This window comes from Diospyros lotus, chromosome 4, assembly GCF_014633365.1.
Source record: "Diospyros lotus cultivar Yz01 chromosome 4, ASM1463336v1, whole genome shotgun sequence".
Lineage (NCBI taxonomy): Eukaryota > Viridiplantae > Streptophyta > Magnoliopsida > Ericales > Ebenaceae > Diospyros > Diospyros lotus.
In genome coordinates, this window is record NC_068341.1 from 8,443,657 (window position 1) to 8,465,947 (window position 22,291).

The 22,291-nt window shown below is 37.6% G+C and overlaps 3 protein-coding genes across 4 annotated transcripts; 2 read left to right on the plus strand and 1 right to left on the minus strand.

Moving 5' to 3' along the window:
* The first annotated feature begins 1,076 nt into the window (after nucleotides 1-1,076).
* On the plus strand, nucleotides 1,077-3,993 carry LOC127800515 (patellin-3). Its single transcript, XM_052335166.1, has 4 exons — nucleotides 1,077-2,391; nucleotides 2,698-2,822; nucleotides 2,931-3,081; nucleotides 3,170-3,993. Exons 1-4 carry the CDS (start codon nucleotides 1,444-1,446, stop codon nucleotides 3,422-3,424), a joined length of 1,479 nt encoding a protein of 492 aa, XP_052191126.1. The 5' UTR covers nucleotides 1,077-1,443; the 3' UTR covers nucleotides 3,425-3,993.
* A 3,602-nt stretch (nucleotides 3,994-7,595) lies between these two features.
* On the minus strand, nucleotides 7,596-10,365 carry LOC127800324 (patellin-3). The gene is made up of 4 exons (XM_052334874.1): nucleotides 8,991-10,365; nucleotides 8,714-8,838; nucleotides 8,483-8,624; nucleotides 7,596-8,255 (listed from the first exon to the last, which is right to left on the minus strand). Exons 1-4 carry the CDS (start codon nucleotides 10,215-10,217, stop codon nucleotides 8,004-8,006), a joined length of 1,746 nt encoding a protein of 581 aa, XP_052190834.1. The 5' UTR covers nucleotides 10,218-10,365; the 3' UTR covers nucleotides 7,596-8,003.
* Nucleotides 10,366-18,598: 8,233 nt separating this feature from the next.
* On the plus strand, nucleotides 18,599-20,686 carry LOC127798879 (uncharacterized). Of its 2 annotated transcripts, XM_052332519.1 has the most exons (3): nucleotides 18,599-19,163; nucleotides 19,230-19,819; nucleotides 19,890-20,686. In XM_052332519.1, exons 1-3 carry the CDS (start codon nucleotides 18,689-18,691, stop codon nucleotides 20,226-20,228), a joined length of 1,404 nt encoding a protein of 467 aa, XP_052188479.1. In that variant the 5' UTR covers nucleotides 18,599-18,688; the 3' UTR covers nucleotides 20,229-20,686. The 2 variants fall into 2 exon arrangements, with proteins under 2 accessions (XP_052188479.1, XP_052188478.1); XM_052332518.1 differs by having other exon boundaries at nucleotides 18,600-19,819; nucleotides 19,890-20,683.
* Nucleotides 20,687-22,291: the final 1,605 nt, after the last annotated feature.

A 22,291-nucleotide genomic window follows, 5' to 3' on the forward strand; every position in this document is an offset into this window, starting at 1 on the left:
CTAAATTTTCAATGGAATCATTGGTGTTGTGATCAAATTCGTTGGTGACCTACAACGAGTTGAACTCACACTTTTAAAAATCATAACTACTTTAAAGTCACAACCCACAATATTATTGTGTGAATAAAGTCATCAGCAACCAAGGAGTTGGATTCACATCCTTTGAAGTTGCAACCCGTACGTCTCGAGAGTCATACCATGCACTTATCAGAGTTATGTTTGACTTCTATACGTCATCATAAACCATTAGCATTTTTGATTTGGCCTCGATTGTAATAAAAACGGATAATAAGGTTGTTAGCAGCCATCTTTTTGGAGTTGGACTCACATTTTTAGGAGTTGCAACTTATCGTCATTAAGAGTTACAACTTGAATACTTTGGAGACATGTTGGGACTTTCACTAGTCCATAGTAATAATTGACATTTTGACACGAGCTATTAACAATCTACTTAGACCCAGATATTAGGGAGTCGCAATTCAAACTTTTTAAAAGTCATAGCTCGTACTTATAGAAGCCATGTCGTGACTCAATCTTTGCCAATCATTAGTATTGTGACGAAAGTTATTAACAAAGCTCCAAAAAAATTGAAACTTATTTTTAATTATAATATATATTTTTTGAGATTTACAACCACAATTTTATGAGTTATGTCATAACTTTGATTAGTCTCTAACAATCGTTGACTTTATTAATGACTTTTAAGGAATATGATCGACACATTTAAGAATCATAATTTATACTTCTTGTAAGTTATAATTCATATTCTTAGACGCTAATCATAACTCTTGTAAGCCTCTAACAATCATAACGGTTTCTAATAAAGTCGTTAACAACTTTTAAAGAACAGTTACTCATACTTTCATAAATCAAAACTTACAATTGTTTATCGTAATAACCTTTGATAAGAATCACATAAGAGACTCTACAAGCCCCTCCCAGAGTCATTATCAATGTGAGGAGACTCATTCAAACCCTTCGAGCACTGAAGGACAAGGGAAAGAACAGTAAATATATATATATATCTACAGTTGTTACACATACGAAGCATGAAAGGAAAAATAAAAAAAAGACCTTAACATAAGCGACCATATCTATTCTTAGCCTGGCCTCTTGACGCAACAGAGACAAACGCTGGCGTAAAAAGGGCTAGAAAAATTTGGTGGGCGCCGCGGCCGCATGCGGTTTGGGGTTTGGACATATCCTCCGGCGCATTGGATCCCCGCCGTTACTGACCGGATTTTCTGCGACCATCCCCACATGTCAATCCCTCTTCACGCTTAACTTGCTTCGCTTCTCTTTCTCTCTCTGTTTCTCTCTACAAAAGCCCCTTATTTTTCCTTTCCTTGCCGCTTCCAATTTGCAAAGTTTCTGTCTCGAGAAAAATCTGTCTTTCCGGTTCTTGCCTTTTCTTCCGTCCGAAAGAAGCTCCGTCGATACGAGATGGCCGAGGTGGCAACAGAGGAAGTCCTGGTGACCGTGACCCAGAAAGAGGAGCCGCTTGTTCCGGTGCCGGAGCCGGAGCCGGAGACAGCGCCGCCAGTGAAAGTGGAAGTGATCGAGCCGGAGAATCCGAAGCCGGTCGGGCCGCATAAAGTGCCCGAATCGATGGTTTCCTTCAAGGAAGAGAGCAACGTCGTCGCCGATCTCTCGGCTTCCGAGAGAAAGGCGCTTGAAGAACTGGAGGTTCTTGTCCGTGAAGCTCTGGACAAGCATGACTTCACTTTCCCGCCGCCGGCGGTGGTGGCGAAAGTGGAAGAGCCAGTTGTAACCACCGGGCCCACTCCTGATATTCCACTGGCCGGTCCGGAAACTGAAACCCACATCGCCGGATCAAAGACAGGAAAGGAAACCTCACCCACCAATGAATCCACAGGTTCCGCCGGAGAGGTTTCAATCTGGGGCGTGCCTCTTCTGAAGGACAAGAAAAGCGACGTGATCCTGCTCAAGTTTCTGAGAGCCCGAGACTTCAAGGTGAAGGACGCTTTCACAATGCTGAGGAACACAATCCGTTGGAGGAAGGAGTTCAACATCGACTCCTTGATCGACGAGGACCTCGGCGACGATCTCGACAAGGTTGTGTTTATGCACGGTCTCGATAAGGAAGGCCACCCGGTGTGTTACAATGTGTATGGCGAATTTGAGAACAAAGAATTGTACCAGAAAACGTTTGCCGATGAGGAGAAGAGGATGAAGTTCTTGCGTTGGAGGATTCAGTTCCTCGAGAAAAGTATTAGGAAGCTTGATTTTAGCCCTGGAGGTATTTCTACCATTTTTCAGGTGAGCGATCTGAAGAACTCGCCGGGCCCGGCCAAGAGGGAGCTCCGAATCGCGACCAAACAGGCCTTGCATCTTCTGCAAGACAACTATCCGGAGTTTGTTGCCAAGCAGGTAAATCCGAATCCCAGTATCTGTGTTTCTTGCAGGTAATTGCATTTAAGGTTTTTCTATTTTGTGCTCTGCGCTGGCTAACATTTATTAGCTAATTATTCTATGCCCTAAACACCTCCCACTTGTTACTGTTAAAAGAGATACATTTGTTAGAATCGATGCAACCAATGGGAGGTATGGAAAAGCCCTTGTATTTATACTGCTACTATTGTTACAATAATTTCTGGATTATGGAATTTTTTGGTGATTTCATTCTGTTCCATATTGGTATTTGCTGGTTTTGATGCACAGTGTTTCTCTGTTAAGGTTTTCATCAATGTGCCATGGTGGTATCTGGCTTTCTACACAGTGATCAGTCCATTCCTGACTCAAAGGACCAAAAGCAAGTTTGTATTTGCTGCGCCACCAAAAACAGCTGAAACCCTTTTCAAGTGAGTGAGCATTTTGGTTTTGTGAATTAGGGAGTCTAGTTTCTAGCCGGTCTTGTTTGTTTCTATGTCTGGTGGAATTAATTGTTTTCTATCCAATTGGTGAAACAGATACATTTCTCCGGAGCAAGTGCCGATTCAGTATGGCGGCCTTAGTGTGGATGCATGTGATTGCAACCCTGAATTCGGCTTTGATGATCCTGCCACAGAGATTACTGTTAAGCCTGCAACGAAGCAAACTGTGGAGATCCAAGTGATGGAGGTCCGATTGCTATATAGTTGTCTTAGAAGTATAATAATAATTTAAGAGGTTACTGTTATTGTTACTGATCTGGGACTAATAATTGCAGAAATGTATTATCGTCTGGGAGCTTCGAGTTGTGGGCTGGGAAGTGAGCTACGGTGCTGAATTCGTGCCTGATGCTGAAGGTGCATACATAGTGGTCATACAGAAGCTGAAGAAAATGTCCCCAACTGATGAACCTGTGGTGTCTCATAGCTTCAAAATCAGTGAACTTGGTAAGCTTTTGCTGACCATTGACAACTCCACCGCAAAAAGAAAGAAGATGGTTTACAGGTTCAAGGTCAAACCATTCGGTGATTGAAAACCATGAACCATCAGAGTTGCCTTGGTATGACTTGCATGGGAGCGCCCGAAATTCCAATATTTTGTTTATTGGTCTTGTTTTACTGATTGAAGGTGTACATTGTTTTGTCGTGCTAGTAGGTGGGTATACTTGGGCCTTAAAACTATAGTCTTTTGTCTGGGAACTTTATATCTTGTGTCTCCTTGTTCTTCGGTCATTTTCTGTCTTGCTTTATCTCTTCGGCAGAGTTTCTGGTGGCCAAATCATGATCTGACTTCACAGTGGCTCTGAAGGCCTCCAACAAACATGTACAGGGCTAGCAAAAGATGACTCTGAGAGTAGGGTATGTGTGTGTTAAGAAATATTGGTGTGTAAACTTTTGTCTGCTCTGGCATCGGACAATCTGCTTTGTATACCTATAGTGGATGCTTGTTTTTATGTATTATGCGGGCACCCAAATTGTTAGCAAATACACCATAGCGAGAGTGTGTTGGTTGTTGTTTCATAACTTTTCATTTGATTTCCATCTTGATAAAGAGTAAAGTGTTTTAGAATGGCATCTACAATGCTGGTTTATGCTCTCTCAATTCCTACTCAACAAAAGATATGAATCTTTTCTTGATTTACTTATTTGAACTGCAATATTCTGCTGAACTATTACCGATATTTGCTTCTATGGCTGCATACAGTGATATTGCCCGGTTTATACCACCATGATTTGCATTGGCTCCAATTGTAGTTCTCATTACTTTGTTTTAACATGTGTCGTTTACAATCAAATCTGTGTTTAATCTGCAATATGTGTCATAAATAGGCACAATAAAGCAGCTACTCCATATGAGAGCCATTCTAAGAGTTTCTAAATGAGCATAGGATGCTCTGGTGTTCATCAATGATTCATGGCTTTCAATTTTAGTACTGAAAAGCCGATAATTATATGAGACATACTAGTTATGCATAGGATGCTCTGGTGTTTGTATCTGAAATGTACTCATCTTTATTTCATTCAATTTTGGTACCCAAAAACCTGCAGTTGTACGAGGCCTTGCAATTTGTTTGTTGCTTCTAGTTTAACTCACTTTCTTACTTCTTTTTACTGTCCTCCATTCAAATATTGTTGATTGTTTAAATCTCACGTGTTTTACTTAATCGGGTGATATCATCTTTAAAAAGCTTCCAATTTTCATTATCTAAGTTGCGCTGATGGTGCTTATCAGAAAATGTTAATTGCTTGGGTTGTCTGTTTGTTGCTGTATGCATTGGTTGCTTGAGCCTATTCTCCTCTATTCACCCGATACCTGAGATCTTGTAAGATGAAACCTAGAAGTCTGTCAGGTTTGATGAGGGGAAGAATTTCTTCCACTTGATGATTCATTTTATGTTTTGTATTGAACCAACCACCCATGCTTGAGTTTGGTATTTGACTTATAAATGACTAGTAACGCAGAATTGGTGTTATTGTAATTTGGCTTGCTTTGGACTTGTGGAGTGATAAATTAATGCCCCAACTGTAGTACTGGTGGCCCTGCGGAGAACCATCCCTTTCGTTTACTGGCTGCCCAAACTGGGGGCTGTACCGAGCTGCTCCGGGCCAAGCGAGCAGGCAAAGTGACGATGTGTTGGCAGGTTGCAGGGTTGCGTCGGTAGGCTGGCGGACAACTTATCATCCATAGTACATTAACTGGGCATATAGCATAGCTTGTGCCGTGGCCATGCCCACTTAAGGATCTTGAGGAAGCAAAGCTTGGGGCCGCACGGGCTGGCAAGAGTTGTTCAAATCACATTTTTAACTTAAAAATCTATCGTGATGACGGTTGGAGATAAAATTGATTATATGAACTTTAGCTCGTACTTGTGGCGCGAGAGATAAAATTGATTATGCAAACTTTAGGTCGTGCTTGCGGAGCGATTAGCGTGAAAGAGAATTATGGTAATTTTCTGAGCAAAGCAAGCAATGGTGTTTTGAATTTTTTGCTAAGCTGATGATTACTTGGTGGGGGGGTGGGGTTTCATCATCAATTTGGGAGCATAATTATATGAAGGGGATGGGGATGGGGTTGGGGTTGGGGTTGAGGTTGAGCTTTCAATTGTTGGTAACATGAAAGTGTTTGGTTGGCTGCCTGCCTGCCTGCCTCCATGTGCTTTTCTAATTTGCCATTCCTAACTTCTTGCTTTAAAACAAAAATACTAATACTAATACTAATAATAATGTAACAATGCAGACGAAATAAAATCAAATTTATAAATCTATAAAGTTCACATATATATATCTTTATTTTATCATATATTTAAACAATCATTCGAGGTGAATGATAGGTTTTTCTTTTCTTTACCAAATACTTTAAAGAAAAAGTTTAGAAAGAATTAACAAACAGTGTGGTCCAAAGTCCAAACCCAACCCATGATTTGATTGGGAGCTAAAGCAGCAACAAACCATAACTTTTCTCTTTATTTATCAAATAAACAACATGTGGAGGTGGGGGGTGGTGATTGGTGAAAGCCATGCTTAGAACTAAAACAAACTTACTTTCAATGCATGATCTGAGGTCGAAAATGTTTTTAAGTAATTGTGAATTTAAAATTTATCCTCCTTTTCATAAAAAAGAACAATGCTCGGACTTTCCTAAAAAAAAAAAAAATTTAATGTTTAAATTGGTAGTATTAGTTGTGGTGTTGTGCTGTAACAAGGATAATAAGATAGAAAGAAATAAAAGATGTCCCGGTGCGTAGATTAACTGGCAAAGAAAGAATGTGTTGGAGTATTGCTCTTTAGGTTCTTAGGTTTTGTGTTCGAACCCTAATCAGGAGATAGTTTAACAGACAAGAAGCAATCTTGAAAAATGAAAAATATTTACCGCCCTCACGTTTGCGATTGTGTTAGGAGTAAAAATCTGACTGTTGAATTCTTTGATTTACCTCTTCTACTGAAATTATGGGGCCAAACAGCGGGGGTGCTCGTGATGGTGTGTTAATAAAAAAAATAAAATAAAATAAAATCTGTTCTAAAATATAGATTGAGCAGTCAAATGAGTAATATGTTAATATCAATACATTAGATTGCGAGTTGAATTTTTATCTTATGCAAAGCTCAAATATCAAATTTATAATTTATTTTTTTTAATATAATTAAAAACACAAATATCAAAAATCGTGTTAAACTAATCGTCTTATAGAAAGAAGAAAAAAGATAATATGAGTATGCATGCATGGATCTTCAACAAATTACACACACACACTTGCCTGAAATAGTTGGGGGTTTGGAAGATATTATTGAGTGTTGATTTCTTGTTTATCTCAATTTCCATTCTATTAATGTAAACAATAAAAAATTCATCAATTATTGTATTCTTTTGCTTCTCTTTAGTCAAAAAAAGCCATCCCTTTCACAACAAAAATATAGATTCTACTGTCATGTCACGTCGCGTCGCGTCACACGAAGGCGAATTTCAAAGGCCTTGTTTGGTAATACCTTCTAAGCTAAGAGAGTTTGAAACCAAAAACATATATGAAATTACGTTTCACAAATGAAAGTTTCGTAAAAACGTTTTTAAACCCATTAAAAGTGTACCTTCTAAAAGGGCTTGGTTGCATTGGAGACATGTTGTAGCATTTAGCATACCTTGTCTTCTTATACTTACTACCAACTCTGTCATTCAATCAGTCCTCTCTATAAAAGCAAAGGCAAGCTAATTAATCAAAGGACAAAATTGACGTTGCAATGAAATTGAGGTGTCTTTAACTTGGATGGTTTTGGAAAACCAAGGGGGTGGTTGTGTTAGTTTAGGGCACATGCAGCAGGCAATACAGTCCACTACGAAACACACTTGGGGAATATGGGACCACCCACATCTCATCCTACCAGCAACATCATCATCCTTGACAACAACATTTTCAAGTGAGGCCAAAAAGCCCCCCAATTACAAGAGAAGAATAGATGAAAATGATGTTTCCTCTTTCCCAGATTCAGATTTTTTATACCAAAATTGTAATAATAATTTTTTACTGCTTCATTGATTTCTTTTTTTTTGGGCAAAATTTTACTACCTATTTAAATTATAATAATTAAAAGAAAAACAAAAGAAAAATATTAAAAATTTAAAGTCATCCTATAAAGATAATTATAACCCACTAATTAATTATTTCACAAATTATGAATTAAGAGCACTTGGGATTGGGTCGCAGGAGGTAATTAAGGCAAAACAGAATGAAATGTATAAATTATTAAATGACATTAACATCCACAGAGAGGAGACACAATGACAAATTTACACAAATTTTACAAGCAAAAAGAGGATAAACAACTGTAGCCAAGCTTCTGTTTTCCCTACCATCCATCCCCAAACCTTTCATCTTCTCCTCCAGAATGCTTTCATCTGATGATGCTCAATGTAAGCCAAACCATACCCCAAAAGCATTCAACTTATATATATATATATAACAAATCCCCCACACCTTAAGGAAAAAAAAAATCAAAAATCTGAATCAATTTGAACCAGTCAAGGAGAGATTAAACAAAAAAAAAAAAAGAGGAACCTTTGGGAACAACAGAACCAGCTTCTTCTTGAACTAATTAACCCCAGCAAAGCCATCAGAGAGTTCAATCAGAGGTCTTGGTCTTGGACCTGTAGAGCAGCTTCTTCTTCTTCGAGGTCTGGTTATCAAAGGTCAGCACAACCTTGCCCGGCTCGCCGATCTTGAAGCTGCCGGAGATCACCGTTTCGTCTGCCGGAGTGATCTTCCTCGACTTCTGTACAATTACTGTGTATCCGCCCTCGGCGCTGGGTTGGAATTCGGCTCCGTAGGTCACGTCCCAGCCTACCACTCTCACCTCCCAGGCCAAACTGCAAGCCTGCAATGCCAAGAAAACGTCACAATTGGAATGCCCAATAAACTACCCATTTGTAATTGAGTCCTGACAAACTCTTTACCGCCTTTTAACACCACGGTCCTCACCTAATTATGGGTTAATTGATCAAATAATATATCTAAACTTCTCTAATTAATAGATTAATGACGAGAGAATGGATCGATGCAGATACCGAGATTCATTGAATCTAGATAAGTTAATTTGCCCACCTCAGAAACTGGGAATTCAAGGGTGTGCTTGCTTGCAGGCTTGATGATATCCTCCGTGACAGGGTCGGCGGCGGTGAATTCTTGCTCGCCGTGGCGGCTAAGGCCGCCGTACTGAACTGGTACTTGTTCAGGTGCTATGTATCTGTTAAGACCAACATATAGTGTCAACACGAGGAGGAGGAAGAAACCATCAAATAAGTTGGAACAAGAAGAAAAAGAAGAGCTTTTTACTTGAAGAGCGCTTCGGCGGATTTTGAAGGGCCTGCAAAAACGAACTTGCTCTTGGTCCTCTGGGTGAAGAAAGGACTGATCATCCGGTAGAAGGCAAGGTACCACCATGGAACATTGATGAACACCTAATAACACAAGCATCGAGTGCCATTAATTATTTTCAGTAATACTATTGAGACAATTAGCTCTGATTTAGGTATCGATACCGCTCGATGAAATGATCATCTTTGGATAAAATTCGAATGATTAGGGTATGGAAAAGTAAGAAATTGGATACCTGTTTGGCGACAAATTCAGGGTAATTATCCTGAAGCAACTGCAGCGCTTGGTTGGTGGCCAAACGGAGTTCCCTCTTGAAGGGGCCAGGCGAGTTCTTGAGATCGTTCACCTGAACAATAGTGTTTATGCCATCGGGCGTGAAGTCGAGCTTCCGGATACTCTTCTCCAGGAACTGAATCCGCCAGCGGAGAAACTTCTGCCGCTTCTCCTCGTCGGAAAACGTGTTCTGGTAGAGTTCCTTGTTCTGGAATTCGCCGAAGGCGTTGTAGCAGACGGGGTGGCCTTCTTTGTCGACTCCGTCCATGAAGACCACCTTGTCGAGATCGGCTGAGCCGAGGTCTTCGTCCAGGAGGGATTCGATTCCAAAGTCTTTGCGCCACCGGACGGTGTTCTTGAGCATGACGAAGGCCTCCTTGACCTTGAAGTCTCTCGCCCGGAGGAACTTGAGGAGTACGACGTCGCTTCGCTCGTCGGCAAGAAGGGGGATTCCCCAGATCGAGACCTCCTCCGGTGCCGGCGGAGGCGGCGCCGGGGTTTCCGCCGGTTCTTCTTTGGGCTCCGATGGAGGAGCTTCTGTGGTTGGGGCGGGCTCTTCGAGGGTCGCGACGGCGACGATCGTTTCTTTGATTGCTTCCACAGTCTTGGAGCCGTCTTCTTCGACGACGGCCGTGACTTTTTCCACTACTTCAGCAACCACCACCGGCTCCGATGTCTGGGGGGGCGGTGGCTCCACAGCCTTCTCTTCTATTTCCTTCGTCTCGGCGGCCACCGGAGGAGGCACAGGATCGGCCGGAGCTGGTTCATCAGAAGCGGGAGCTTCCGCTTTCTCCTCCGCCTTCGGCTCCTCAGGAGTTTTTTCCTCCTCCACCGCAGCCGGCTCTGCCGGCTTCCCTTCCTCTTTGGCCGGCGGCGGAGCGGTGAACTCGTGCTTGTTAAGAGCTTCCCGAACCAGGGCCTTCAACTCATCAAGCGCCGTCTTCTCAGGGTCAGGCAGCTCGCCGACCACGTTACTCTCCTCCTTGAAAGAAGCCGACTCGCCAATCTTCTTCTCGTCGTCCTCCGGCTTCGGTTTCTCAGCCTCAGCCACCGGCTCCTCAGCCGCCGGCTTCTGCGGCTCAGGCTCCGGAACCGGCGCCGCCTCTTTCTCAGCGGTGGGTTTATCCGTAACAGGAACTTCGGCCACCGCTGTTACTTCAGCTACCGCCGTCTGAGCTTCCGCCGCCATGGTAACGCCCACCAATCAAACAAACAAGAAAGCAAGAAACAGAAATAGAGTGTCTGGAAATCGCTTCAGAACGCGAAAAAGAAGAGAGGGATCTGAAGGAGGAGAAACCAAGGGCGTGGAGATGGATTGATGTTTGATTGTCAGTATGTATAGATAGGGAAAGAGGGGTGGCGGAGTAGGGGTTCGTTCGTCTGTGTGGCAACGCCAGCTCACATCCGGGCCCACCCAACAATGGTATTGCAAAGCTGTCTAGAATATTAATCATGCTAACTTGCTTTGAAACGTTCAATTATCATAATCACTTGACACGTGGGGGGTGGAGTGTGTGATTTATTATCGCGCATAACAGGCTGTCAGACGATCACAGAATCTTTGAAATTCCCAAACGAGGCCTCGTTGTCCGTCGGGATTACCGTAATCGGGAAAAAAAGCCGGCCGCCGATTGCACATAATCCAGTGTCCAAGCGGAAGTTGTGGGTGTTAGTAGAGTGGCTCAATTTGTCAGAGTGGCGTGTCGTGTCGTGTCGTGTGGTGGGGTCCATACCACGCCTCCTCTATCTCTTGCTCGCCGCCTTTCATGCACTGAATAAAGCGAAGACGAAGCTGTCACGTCATCTCGTATCTTTCCATCTGTTTTACGAACTGAAAATATCTTCAATTTTCGAATTTTGAACTGTGAAATTTCCGAACGTTGATTTAACGGCACGATCGATAATAATAAATGTTTTTGACCAAATTATACGATGTTTATCGTTTCGTGACAAATCGGGGTTTTATTTTACTTTTCTTGTAAAGGAGGACGAGACCTTCCCCCGCCACCACCACCACCACAACTTATGTGCTGTTCCATGAATGCCCTCTTTTATTATTCGGATTGGAATAAATTCTAGGCAATTCCCACCAACTTCTCTATTAACTTTCCACTCATTGACTTTTTTTTGTTTACCCTAACTTGTCAAATTTTTAATCTTTAATTAATAATTAATTTTTTAGATAATTTTAAACAATAATTATTTTATATTTTGCCTAGTAACGTCTATTATTGCTCCTCTTTTATAGTCTAACCTTAATTATGAAATGTTAAAGTTGTGGTCTTTTCATATTTTAATTTTTATTTTAAAATTTTAAATTTATTTTTAATTTTATATTTTAAGTGTCTGTTTTAAAATAATTAAAAATATATTCTTTTTATTATTCTAAAAAATTATTTTTCAAAATAAAAAATTAAAAAAACATTTATTTTAAAATTTAAAAAAATTATTTTATAATATTTTATTCAATAATTTTGATTTAAAGTATATTGTAAATATTTATTAATAAATTATAAATTTAATTTAAAAAATTTAAAATATAATACAAGTGATAACTAATAATTTAACTGTATATAATACATTAAAATTACAAAATATTTTCTAAAATCATTTTTAATTTGACTCAACTATTAATTCCATGATAAATTTATTTTTACCTAAAAATTAAAATTTGACATTAATTTTGAAATTTAGATTATCCACAACATAAATATTAAAAAAAATTATAAATTATAAAATAACAAAATATTAATTTATCCAAAATATCATCGAAAAAAATTAATAAAAAAAAATCACATTACATATTCAATTTAGGCGTGGAGGACAGTGGCGAAAGGAAGAAATGATTGGCGCTGGTGAGCGTGATGGCAAATCTGAGCGATGGTAGGTGTGGAGGGCGGGGATGGTGGTGGTGGCGGGCGTGGATGGTTGATCTAGGCATGGCAGGCAGTAGCGGTGATGGCGATGGTGGTGGCGTGCATAGAGGCTGTGAATGGTGGTGGTGACTGAGCTTGAAAAGAAAGAGAAGAAAAAAGAGAGATGGAAGATAAGAGAATGTTTTTCGTGTTTTGAATTTAGTAGCTGTGTTTTGACCATGATTTCAATATTTTGGGTTTTTTGTATAATTTTTTTTTGTGTTATGTAAAATGTATTTTTGAAAATAGATAAAGAAATGTTTTTTTTAAGTATTTTAAAAAATTAAAAATGAAAAACAAGCAAGAAATAATAAAGAGAAGATGCCCTAATTCTTTCATATAATGGGAGGTTGGAATTTGGCTCTTTGTGAGAAGTTGGTTTAAAATGTCTGAATTCATTATTTTGAAAAATTAGTATCCTATATATATATATATGGCTAACTTAAGAACACGAAACCGGTATTACAACAAATTAAGAATGGATTAGTGTCTCATGAACGTAGCATGATTAGTTTTTAGATAATAGATTACATTAAAAGATGTAAATTTAAATCATGACAATCACAATATAAGAGTTTTACCTTTTTACGAGGATAATTTCTTGTAGATACCATATACTATATCTCCTATCTTATTCGTTGTTGCACCATGATTAATCCCCGCATAAATCATCAGTATGTGAGAGACTTGAAGGTGAAAAATTTCACCTCACCCAAAAATGGATCAGCGAATTAAGGTGAAAGCAAGCAGTGAATTGATGAAAGATTGATGTGACCATTGGTACTTAAAAAATAGAGATGGAATTGACATTGAAGTTGAAGGGAATATGGCAATGATTAAGGAGTTGATGAAGCAAATGTTGTATTTATCTCCTTGATAGGGCCGCCCCAACCTCCAGTTGTCATAAGGCATAATATATGAATTAGAATCCAATTAACAACGTTTTCCCCCTTTTGAATTAATTAAACTATATGTAAATCAACTCAATAGATATACACAATTCTTTTATGTCTAATTTCATTTTTTAGAAACTTTAACTTTAATTTGACTACTCAACCTTAAATATGTTCTCTAATTATAAACTTTTTAATAAGTACATGTCTCCATGCATATATAGAGTATAATTAGCCAAATTTTTGGGGTTTAGGGTTTGGGCTATAATTATGAAAGAAAAAAATCAAAAAATTTGATTCATTCTAATAATAATGACATTTAATCATTTATACTAATTATTATAGGTATGTATATATATAGTGACAGCTGCATATATATATATATATATATATTGACCTCCATCCATCCCAAAAGTCGACTTTAGCTTGGCCACCACACAGCCTTCTGTTTTAGACTGGCTTAGTTCATTAGTTTAACATATAATTATTATGTCCGTCCCCATGTCTATGAGTATATATGGACTAATCTTATAATGGGCACCATAATATATATGTCAGGCTGTATAATAATGCATCCAAAAATTTCGAAACAAGTATATATATGATCTCAAAGTCGTGGTGATGGTGGTGGGATTAAAATAGACCTTGTTTAAATAGGTGAGATATTCTATGCAGTATTAATTAATTTATTAAAGGACTGAAAGATATACAATTAATCTAATATGTATATATATATATATATCCATCTTTGAAATAATTAATTAGCTAGGGTTATTGATTCATCATATATTTGGATAAAAAATTTGTAGCTTCTTACAAATATTTGGATAAGATCATGAGTCGTTATCGGTAACTGGTAACTATTTAAAAATAATTTATCACGACTTATAGGTTAATTTGTGAGGTATCGTAATATATATGGTTGATTTTTTTTTTTTAAAGCAAATAAACTATATGTGGGGGTAAAAATGAATCCTCCGTGACAATATTAGTACGTAGGAGCAAATGGTAAGGGCATGGGAAAATAGGGTGTGAATGAGTTGAAATTGCAAAATAAGCCAAATAATGTATAATTGGGATTGGGGGAGCCTTGTAACTTGCAAGGCTGCAAAAACCACAAACAATATATATATAAATGTGGGAATACTGCAACTGCGCCAGCAAAGAGACAGCAAGCAGGAGGAAAAAGAAGATCGAGATAGCCATGGCCATGGCCAACACATACTGCAAGAAAGCCAGCCAGGCCATGGCCAACACATACTGCAAGATAGCCAGCCAGCCAGCCAGCCAGCCAGCCAGCATGATGCATGCATCAGGCCTATATAGCTTCTTATTCTTTGCCAAGGCAGGATAAGGATATTACTTGCAGTTGCAGGACAGTCTGTAATGTAAGGTAATTTCATGCACTTACGAACTCATTTACCTTCTAGTCTGGTAAATTAGTTAGAAAATCTTAAATTCAAAAGGGCTTTTTAATTTTTTTTATTAAATTTCAGATAATATAATTTTCTTTATCGTTAAGGTTGAATCTGGCAGCAATTTATATACGTTCGTCATTCTTCATCAAAACTACTCTTTATATATATGTATATATATCTGCAGCTGGAAACTGATTGAAAACTGCTAGCGCTGAAGAAGCCTTGTCGCCGGCCGGTCATGATTGCCCAGTTGGGTATATAAATAAATGGGGGAAGATTCAAGATCGTAGCCTTAAATTTGAGCATTAAGTGCAGCAATTTTGACGAATCAAGAAACAGCTAATTTGGACAACTAGTCGTAGAGTACCACAAGCCTTGTCGCCCACCGGCCATGATTTGCCTAATGCAGGCTGCTGTGTATGGTATAAGTCAAGTGGAGAAGATACCCATATATATATATATATAATATGTTGGCCATGGCCATAAATAGTTTGAGCATTAAATGCAGGAGCAGCAATTTGAACAACGTTGACTAAACACGCACGGCTATGATCAAAATTGTGGGGTGCGGGGGGCAGCGGAGTGGCGTACGTAGCAGCTCAACCCCACAGTACCCGTGGGGGTAAATTAAAGAGATTATTTGAGGAGTAAGAATGTGAAGTATTTTATATTTATATTTAATCCATTATTATAGCGTGTGATCATATCATACTTTGTATTGGTTGGACTTAATTAGAGGATGGGGGTTGGGATTCTTTTTTACTGAATTGCAACTAGCTAGCTAGAGTAGAGTGGGTGACTTACTTTTTTTTAATTATACTAGTTCTCGACCCGTACGATACACGAGATACAATATTCAACAAATATATATATATAAAATAATAATTTAAAATATAAAATGCACATTACAGTAAATTTAATATATTACATGAATTAGTAAAGAAACAACAATTTTATTTCATTATGATTAAAGTAAATTTTGGAAGACTTATTTGTATACAACATTTGTCCTTTGTAGTGGATCCGGTTATATAAAGATACATTCTATAATAAAAAAAGATAAAAAAAAAAATATTAAAGACAGATAAACAAAATTAAAAGATCATACTCCAAATCTTCAAGAACAATATCAATATACTTTGTAGTGGATCCGGAAGATGATTGAGTTCTAACTTTGTCCTTCTGGACGACTTCGCCTATCATATCTTTAAATCTGAGATAAACATGGACAAAACAAAAATGAAAATGTATTATAATTGTGGAATAGTGCGTCTCACCAAAAAGAGATGCAAACAAACAGTGAAGAATAATTTTAAAAAAATAAACTAAAAAATTGATTTAAATTAACTGAGAAAAGAGACAAAACAATGTAGTAAAAAATTGACCGAAAAAAGAGATAGAAAAAGATTAACTTAAAAAAGGGGCCGAACACACACTAAATAGATAAGTTTTCTTGGACTGTGGACTGGACATAATTTCGGCAAAAGGCTTGATCCTATATATATTAATAGGAAATGATTGATCTTCAACCTCAATCACTTAAGTGGTCCTCATGAAACTTAACACGTACATATGTGTGGTAGTCTTGAACATCATAGTATTATGATCAACTTCGAAATTTTTCATTATGTACAACTTGTGCTCTTCAATTTTATCTGCAAAGTAACGCATCAAGTTTTTCGCGATTATTGCATGCATTCGTGTCCCCTACATAACATGATAAATAGCATATTACACATATTATATATTGGCAAAAACAACAAAAGTGCATGGTACAAAAAATAGCGTTTTTCGAACTTACATATTTGTCAGACAATACTAAAGCAATATTATTAACCTCGTTCTGGTTATGATAACTGTAAACTTTTCACTTTCGGATGACTCGTATCTTGAACACCCAATTTGCTCGAGTGTTGTCAACATATCTCAGCATATGCAATATTTGAGTTATAACAAATACTGTGTCTCAGTTTTAGTTTGTAGAGAAATCGATTGAATGAAGAATATTTATCTGCTGTATTCCTAAATATTTATATGCTATATTTAGATGTCATTTAGGGAGCAGATAATTTTTTTTGTTTGACAAACAGGTTCCAAAGATGTTTCACTCGTTTGGAAGGGTAATTTTATCTACTGTTTAATGTGTAAGATATGTTTTTTTATTTCTTAATTCCTAAATATTTATCTATTGTATTTAATAAATTGAATAACTTGTTTTTTTATGCATTGGAACTGTTATATTCAATAAATTGAATAATTCATTTTTTGGTGCATTGAAACTTGTTGTATTTAATAAGTTTAATATATTATAATTAAATACTTTATTTTTTGGTGCGTTGGAATTTGCACCAAAAAATATTTATCTGTTGTATTCAATAAATTGAATAATTTATTTTTTGATGCATTAAAACTGTTGTATTCAATAAATTAAATAAATCATAATTGAATAATTTATTTTTTGGTACCTGTATTCAATAAATTAAATGTAAGATATTGAATTAATATTGAAATCATTATCAATCATATTTATTTGTTGTTTAATGTGTAAGATATATTTTTTTATTTTTTAATTCCTAAATATTTATATGTAGTATTTAGATGCCAGAAAGAGCTTGAAAGTTTTTTTGTTTGACAAACAGGTGCCAAAGACATTCCACTCGTTTGGAGGGGTAATTTTATCTGTTGTTTAACATGTAAGATATATTTTTTTATTTTTTAATTACTAAATATTTATTTGCTGTATTCAATAAATTGAATAATTTAGTTTTTAATGCATTAAAACTGCTATATGCAATAAATTGAATAATTCATTTTTTGATGCATTGAAACTTGTTGTATTTAATAAGTTGAATAAATTATTATTGAATAATTTATTTTTTTGTGCATTGGAACCTGCACCAAAAAATATTTATCTGTTGGATTTCTAAATATTTATCTGTTGTATTCAATAAATTAAATAATTTATTTTTTGATGTATTGAAATTGTTGTATTTAATAAATTAAATAAATCATAATTAAATAATTATATATTTTATTTAATTACTATATGCTGTATTCAGATGCCATAAGGAGCTTGAAATTTTTTTTATTTGACAAATATGTTCCAAAGACGTTCCACTCGTTTGGAGGGGTAATTTTATATGCTGTTTAATGTGTAAGATATATTTTTTTATTTAATAATTTATTTTGTGATACATTAAAATTTGTTGTATTTAATAAGTTTAAATAAATTATTTTTTAATGCATTGAAATTGCTATATTCAATAAATTGAATAATTCAATTTTTGGTGCATTGAAACTTGTTGTATTTAATAAGTTGAATAAAATATTATTGAATAATTTATTTTTTAGTGTATTTAAATAAGTTATATTTAATAAATTGAATAATTAATTTTTTGGTTTAGTGCATTGAAACTTGTTGTATTTGATAAATTAAATAAAATATTATTAAATAATTTTTTTTGGTACATTGAAACCTGCTATATTCAATAAATCTGCTACATTGAAACTTGTTGAATAATTAATATGAGCAGAGTAATAGCTTGGGAAAAAAATAAATAAATCAGCATAGTTTAGGCGGGAAATTAGACAAATCAACTCTTAGCAATGACAATCCTACTTTTATATATATAAAGATAAAGATATTACAGTGAGATTTGCAGTGCCAGTACTACTTGTATGATATTTAGATAAAAATTAAATTATTAGTATAAGTAGAAATTAAAATATAATAATTAATTTAATTCATAAATTAATTAAAATATAATAATTTAATTAACAAATCCTGAAATATTAATTATTTGTATAACAAGACATCATATATATGCCTCAGATAGAGACAACAATCTTCAATTAATCTACAGGCGTGCAGATGGCACCAAATTTTAATTTAAATATTGATACTTATGGAATGCTCCAATTCTTCTTCCGTGAAAAGTTTCTGAAAGGCTGTGACCGTTTTTGTTGGCATTAGCCCAAAAACAAAATACCAAAAATTATTTTATTATTATATGAGAGGTAATTTTGGGGATTAGATTGGAGGTTATATTTTTAATATTTAATTTATATTTTTTTAGATAATTACACAGCAATGGCAAAGAGATTGAGTAAAGTTGGAAGCTTGTAGATGCAGCTGCAGGCACCTTCCTTTGGGAAACGTGCCCAATCTCGCTCGAGTTTATCTTTATCTCTACAACCAAAAGCAAAATCAATGGACTGAAAACCCTACTGCATATTGGACACGTGAAACGCCGCCAAGGCAATGTAGCATCACACGTGTCACCTCTTCAACTGCTGTCCATGCCACGCGTGCTCGTTCCGGTTACCACCGACAGCCACTCACTCACTCATATTCCCCAACTGCATATGTCCAACCCACCAAAAATTTTCGGAGAAAAAACCGATCCAATTTCAAATTCCGGTTGAAGATTCAAGATGATGAATATCTTGGCCATGTGTCTGGTTTTCAGTTCTCTTGTTACAGCAGGGTTGTGGTCTGCGAACCCAGAAAGAAAGGACGATGTTATGGTAACGGAAGGCCGCAGAGTGGTGGTTTTCGAGTATGAGAAGATGGAAAGAGACCATGGCCATGAGAACACCAAAGTTCCCATTTCACCGGCGGAAACACATCTCTCCGATGATAAGAACTCCATGGAAGCCGCCTCTGTGCTTCCAAATCTGGGCCAAGGCCTCTCTGGTTCGTACCCGTCCGAAAATGGAGAATCACACGGCCCGGTGGAGCTTGTTTGCGACGCCTTGGGAAAGTGCAAACAAAAGATTGCCAGTGCCGTCGGAAAAGGGAAAGAGAAGGTTCCCGAGACGGCGCATGGAGTGGAAGAAGGCGCCAAGGAGGCCGTGACCAAAGCGAAGGAAGAAACGGTTTCGGAGAAAGCCCAGAGAGTGGAAGAAGGCGCAAAGGAGGCCGTGACCAAAGCGAAGGAAACGGTTTCCGAGAAAGCCCAGAGAGTGGAAGAAGGCGCCAAGGAGGCGGCGGTGAAGGCCAAGCACCAGGCGGAGACCGCCGTGGACATGTCCAAGACAATTGGAAAAGAAGTGAAGCGAAATTTGTCGACAACAATGGAGTCGGCCAAGGAGAAGGCCGAAAAGGCGGCGGAAATGGGCGAGGAGGCGATGGCCGGGGCGGGGAGGGTTAAGGAGGAAGGCGAAAAGGAATTGGGGGAAATTTTCCTGCGCGCTAAGGAGGTGGCGTACGACGTCGGAGAGTACATGCTGTCGGCGAGGGCGGTGGGGCCGGTGGCGCTGGCGGCGCATCTGCTGGGGTTCTCGACGGCGTACGGGATGTGCATGTGGGTGACATTCATTTCGAGCTACGTGTTGAGCGGAGCTCTGCCGAGGCAGCAGTTTGGAGTGGTGCAGAGCAAGATATATCCGGTGTATTTCAGGGCCATGGCCTACTGCGTGTTCGTGGCCTTGCTTAGCTATTTGTTGGTCCCGAGGAGGAGACTCTTCTCAAAAATGGCGGATATGTTTCAGGCCTACAATCTCCTGTCTTCGCTTCTCATGCTTCTCTTCAACTTGTGGTACTTGGAGCCCCGAGCCACCAAGGTAAAAATCGAGAGAAAAATTGACACATAAATTGTAACAAATTCTTGACATTTTGATGGGTTATATGCAGGTGATGTTTGAGAGGATGAAGATGGAGAAGGAAGAAGGGCGAGGCAGGGACCATTATGTGTCTGAACCAGCAGGCACCAGAGGCGGCGGAGGGTCTGTCGGCGACGCAACCGCAGCGACGGGCGGTGGCGTCGAACCGGCCAGCTCGACCAGACCTGGAACTGTAAGACCGGAAAAGCCACAGGCGGCTCCTGAGGAAGCGAAGACGAGTCGGATTGTGGGGCTCAGCGAGAGGCTGAAGGTGCTGAACGCGTATTCGTCTTTTCTCAACGTACTGACGCTTGCGGCTTTGTCTTGGCACCTGGTCTTCCTCAGCCAACATCTTCACTTGACCTGCTAATTAACTGACGTCGATGGTGATGTGAAGGAGGAAATGGTGGCACAGTTGACGGCAGGGAATTTTTAATTTTTTATGGGTTGTGCAGATGGGGCATGGGGGGTAGTGTTAATTTGGCTTGTCGTACAAAGCCTGCATGTGTTGGGTGTTCCTAATGTAACAAAAACAATCGTGTTACTTTCGTGCAGGATGTATGCACAAAATTGTTGTACAAACATAATGCAGGCATTTATTAGAAACAGTTCCCATAGTCTTAAAAAAAGAGTGTGAATGTGATGGAATGTTGGGAGCTTGTATCTCTTCTTCTTCTTCTAACCCCACATGCCAAACATCACTGGGCATCGATATCTTTTATTAATACTCTTCCTAGTTCGTGAAGGAAGTTAAAAGAGATGATGGGCCGTATTGGCTTGCGCCTTGTTTTAGCCGCTGAAAGGGCCGGGTTGGGTTGGGTTCCTCTCGGATACATTTATCCATGTATGCTAGCTCTGCGTTACCAAACCATCACTTTCGCAATCTTGTTTGTTTGCAGCGAGATAGGCTTAATTTGGTGTGTCTTGTAATTAACAAGAAGACCATGTTCCTAATAATTTTTTGAATTATATTAACTTAGTTATTAATTACTTGAATTGAAATCTTGGTCGCGTGCTAGTCTAGTGATCAGTTGGCATGGTGCTTCTCGCCAACAAGACGACCCATATATGTTCTTATTTTTTAACCTTAATAACTTAGTTAATAATAATTACAATTACATTACACGAGCCGAAATCTTGGTTGGTTCGGTGGAAGCTTAATTAGTTAACAATGTGGTGGCATATTTTAAATTTAGACTTGGAATCGCTTGGATTCTTGTTGGATTTGGGAGGCTGTGCTGTGCTAGATGACAAGGGCATGCAGTGCGTCTCATTCCCTTGTGTACGTTTATATATATATATATATATATATATACTTTCGATTTAGTCTATGACAGTCCTGCTAGATGCTCAACCACATTGAAATTATGTGACTTGATCCCTCACAAACTACATAGATAGATCGATATTGCATTAATTATTACGTTTACTATGTATTAATTCATGTCACGGTCCTATCCTGACCCTGTAATCCGATATGATAATTTTATGTATAGTACTTAATTTTATTAGTCTGGAACTGGATGCTTGTCAGAATTTATTCTGAAATTCAACAAGGGTTTAGGGTTGATAGTGATGTTATTGGAAACAACTATATATTAAATAATCATTAATAACTCAAAACATTTGACATTAACTTAATTTTTAAGTTAAATTGAGATATAAAATTTTTATCTTCATAACAAGCCCAAGGCCAAGGCCAATAGGCCATGATATATATAGGAATTAAAGAAGAGGAGTTTGTTAAATCCAATCTCATGTAAATTATATATTAGTTACTCTATAAATCGTCAAGAATTAGTCATTTTAGCTAGTATTTTATATATAGCAATAACTTACAATATTGGGCGCAGTACTAGCTAGTGGGTTATATTTAATTAATTAATAATAAGAGTTTTTTAGACTTGCTAGCTATACAATGTTTTGTTGTTAATTAGGGCACTCTCATGATCATACATAACAAGAAGATTATGTTCCTATTTTGCGAAGCCTAACTTAATTAATCTTAATTATAAGTTGATTAGAAACAAGTTTAGTTAGTATAATGTGTCATGTTTTTAAATGTAAACTTGGAAACAACTTCCACTTGGATTCCAGTTAATTGGAGTTGAGAGGCTGTGCATGCTAACTACTAAATAACAAGAAAATATATATATTTAATTTCGGTTTAGTCTAGGAGTCATGGGCGTAAAATTAAGTCACTTGGAAGCATCGCGCTAGCTGTAACTGTTACATATATAACTAGCTAGAGACACTAATCATGTCACAATCCCATCACATGTTAGTATATATATATATATATACATTCAGAGGACCTCTATATATATATATATGCTTCATTTTGTAAACTCAATAATTAATGTGAATTCCCATATATGCATAAGTTGTAGTTGCTATATATCAAATCCAATGATAATAATCCTAACACTAGTG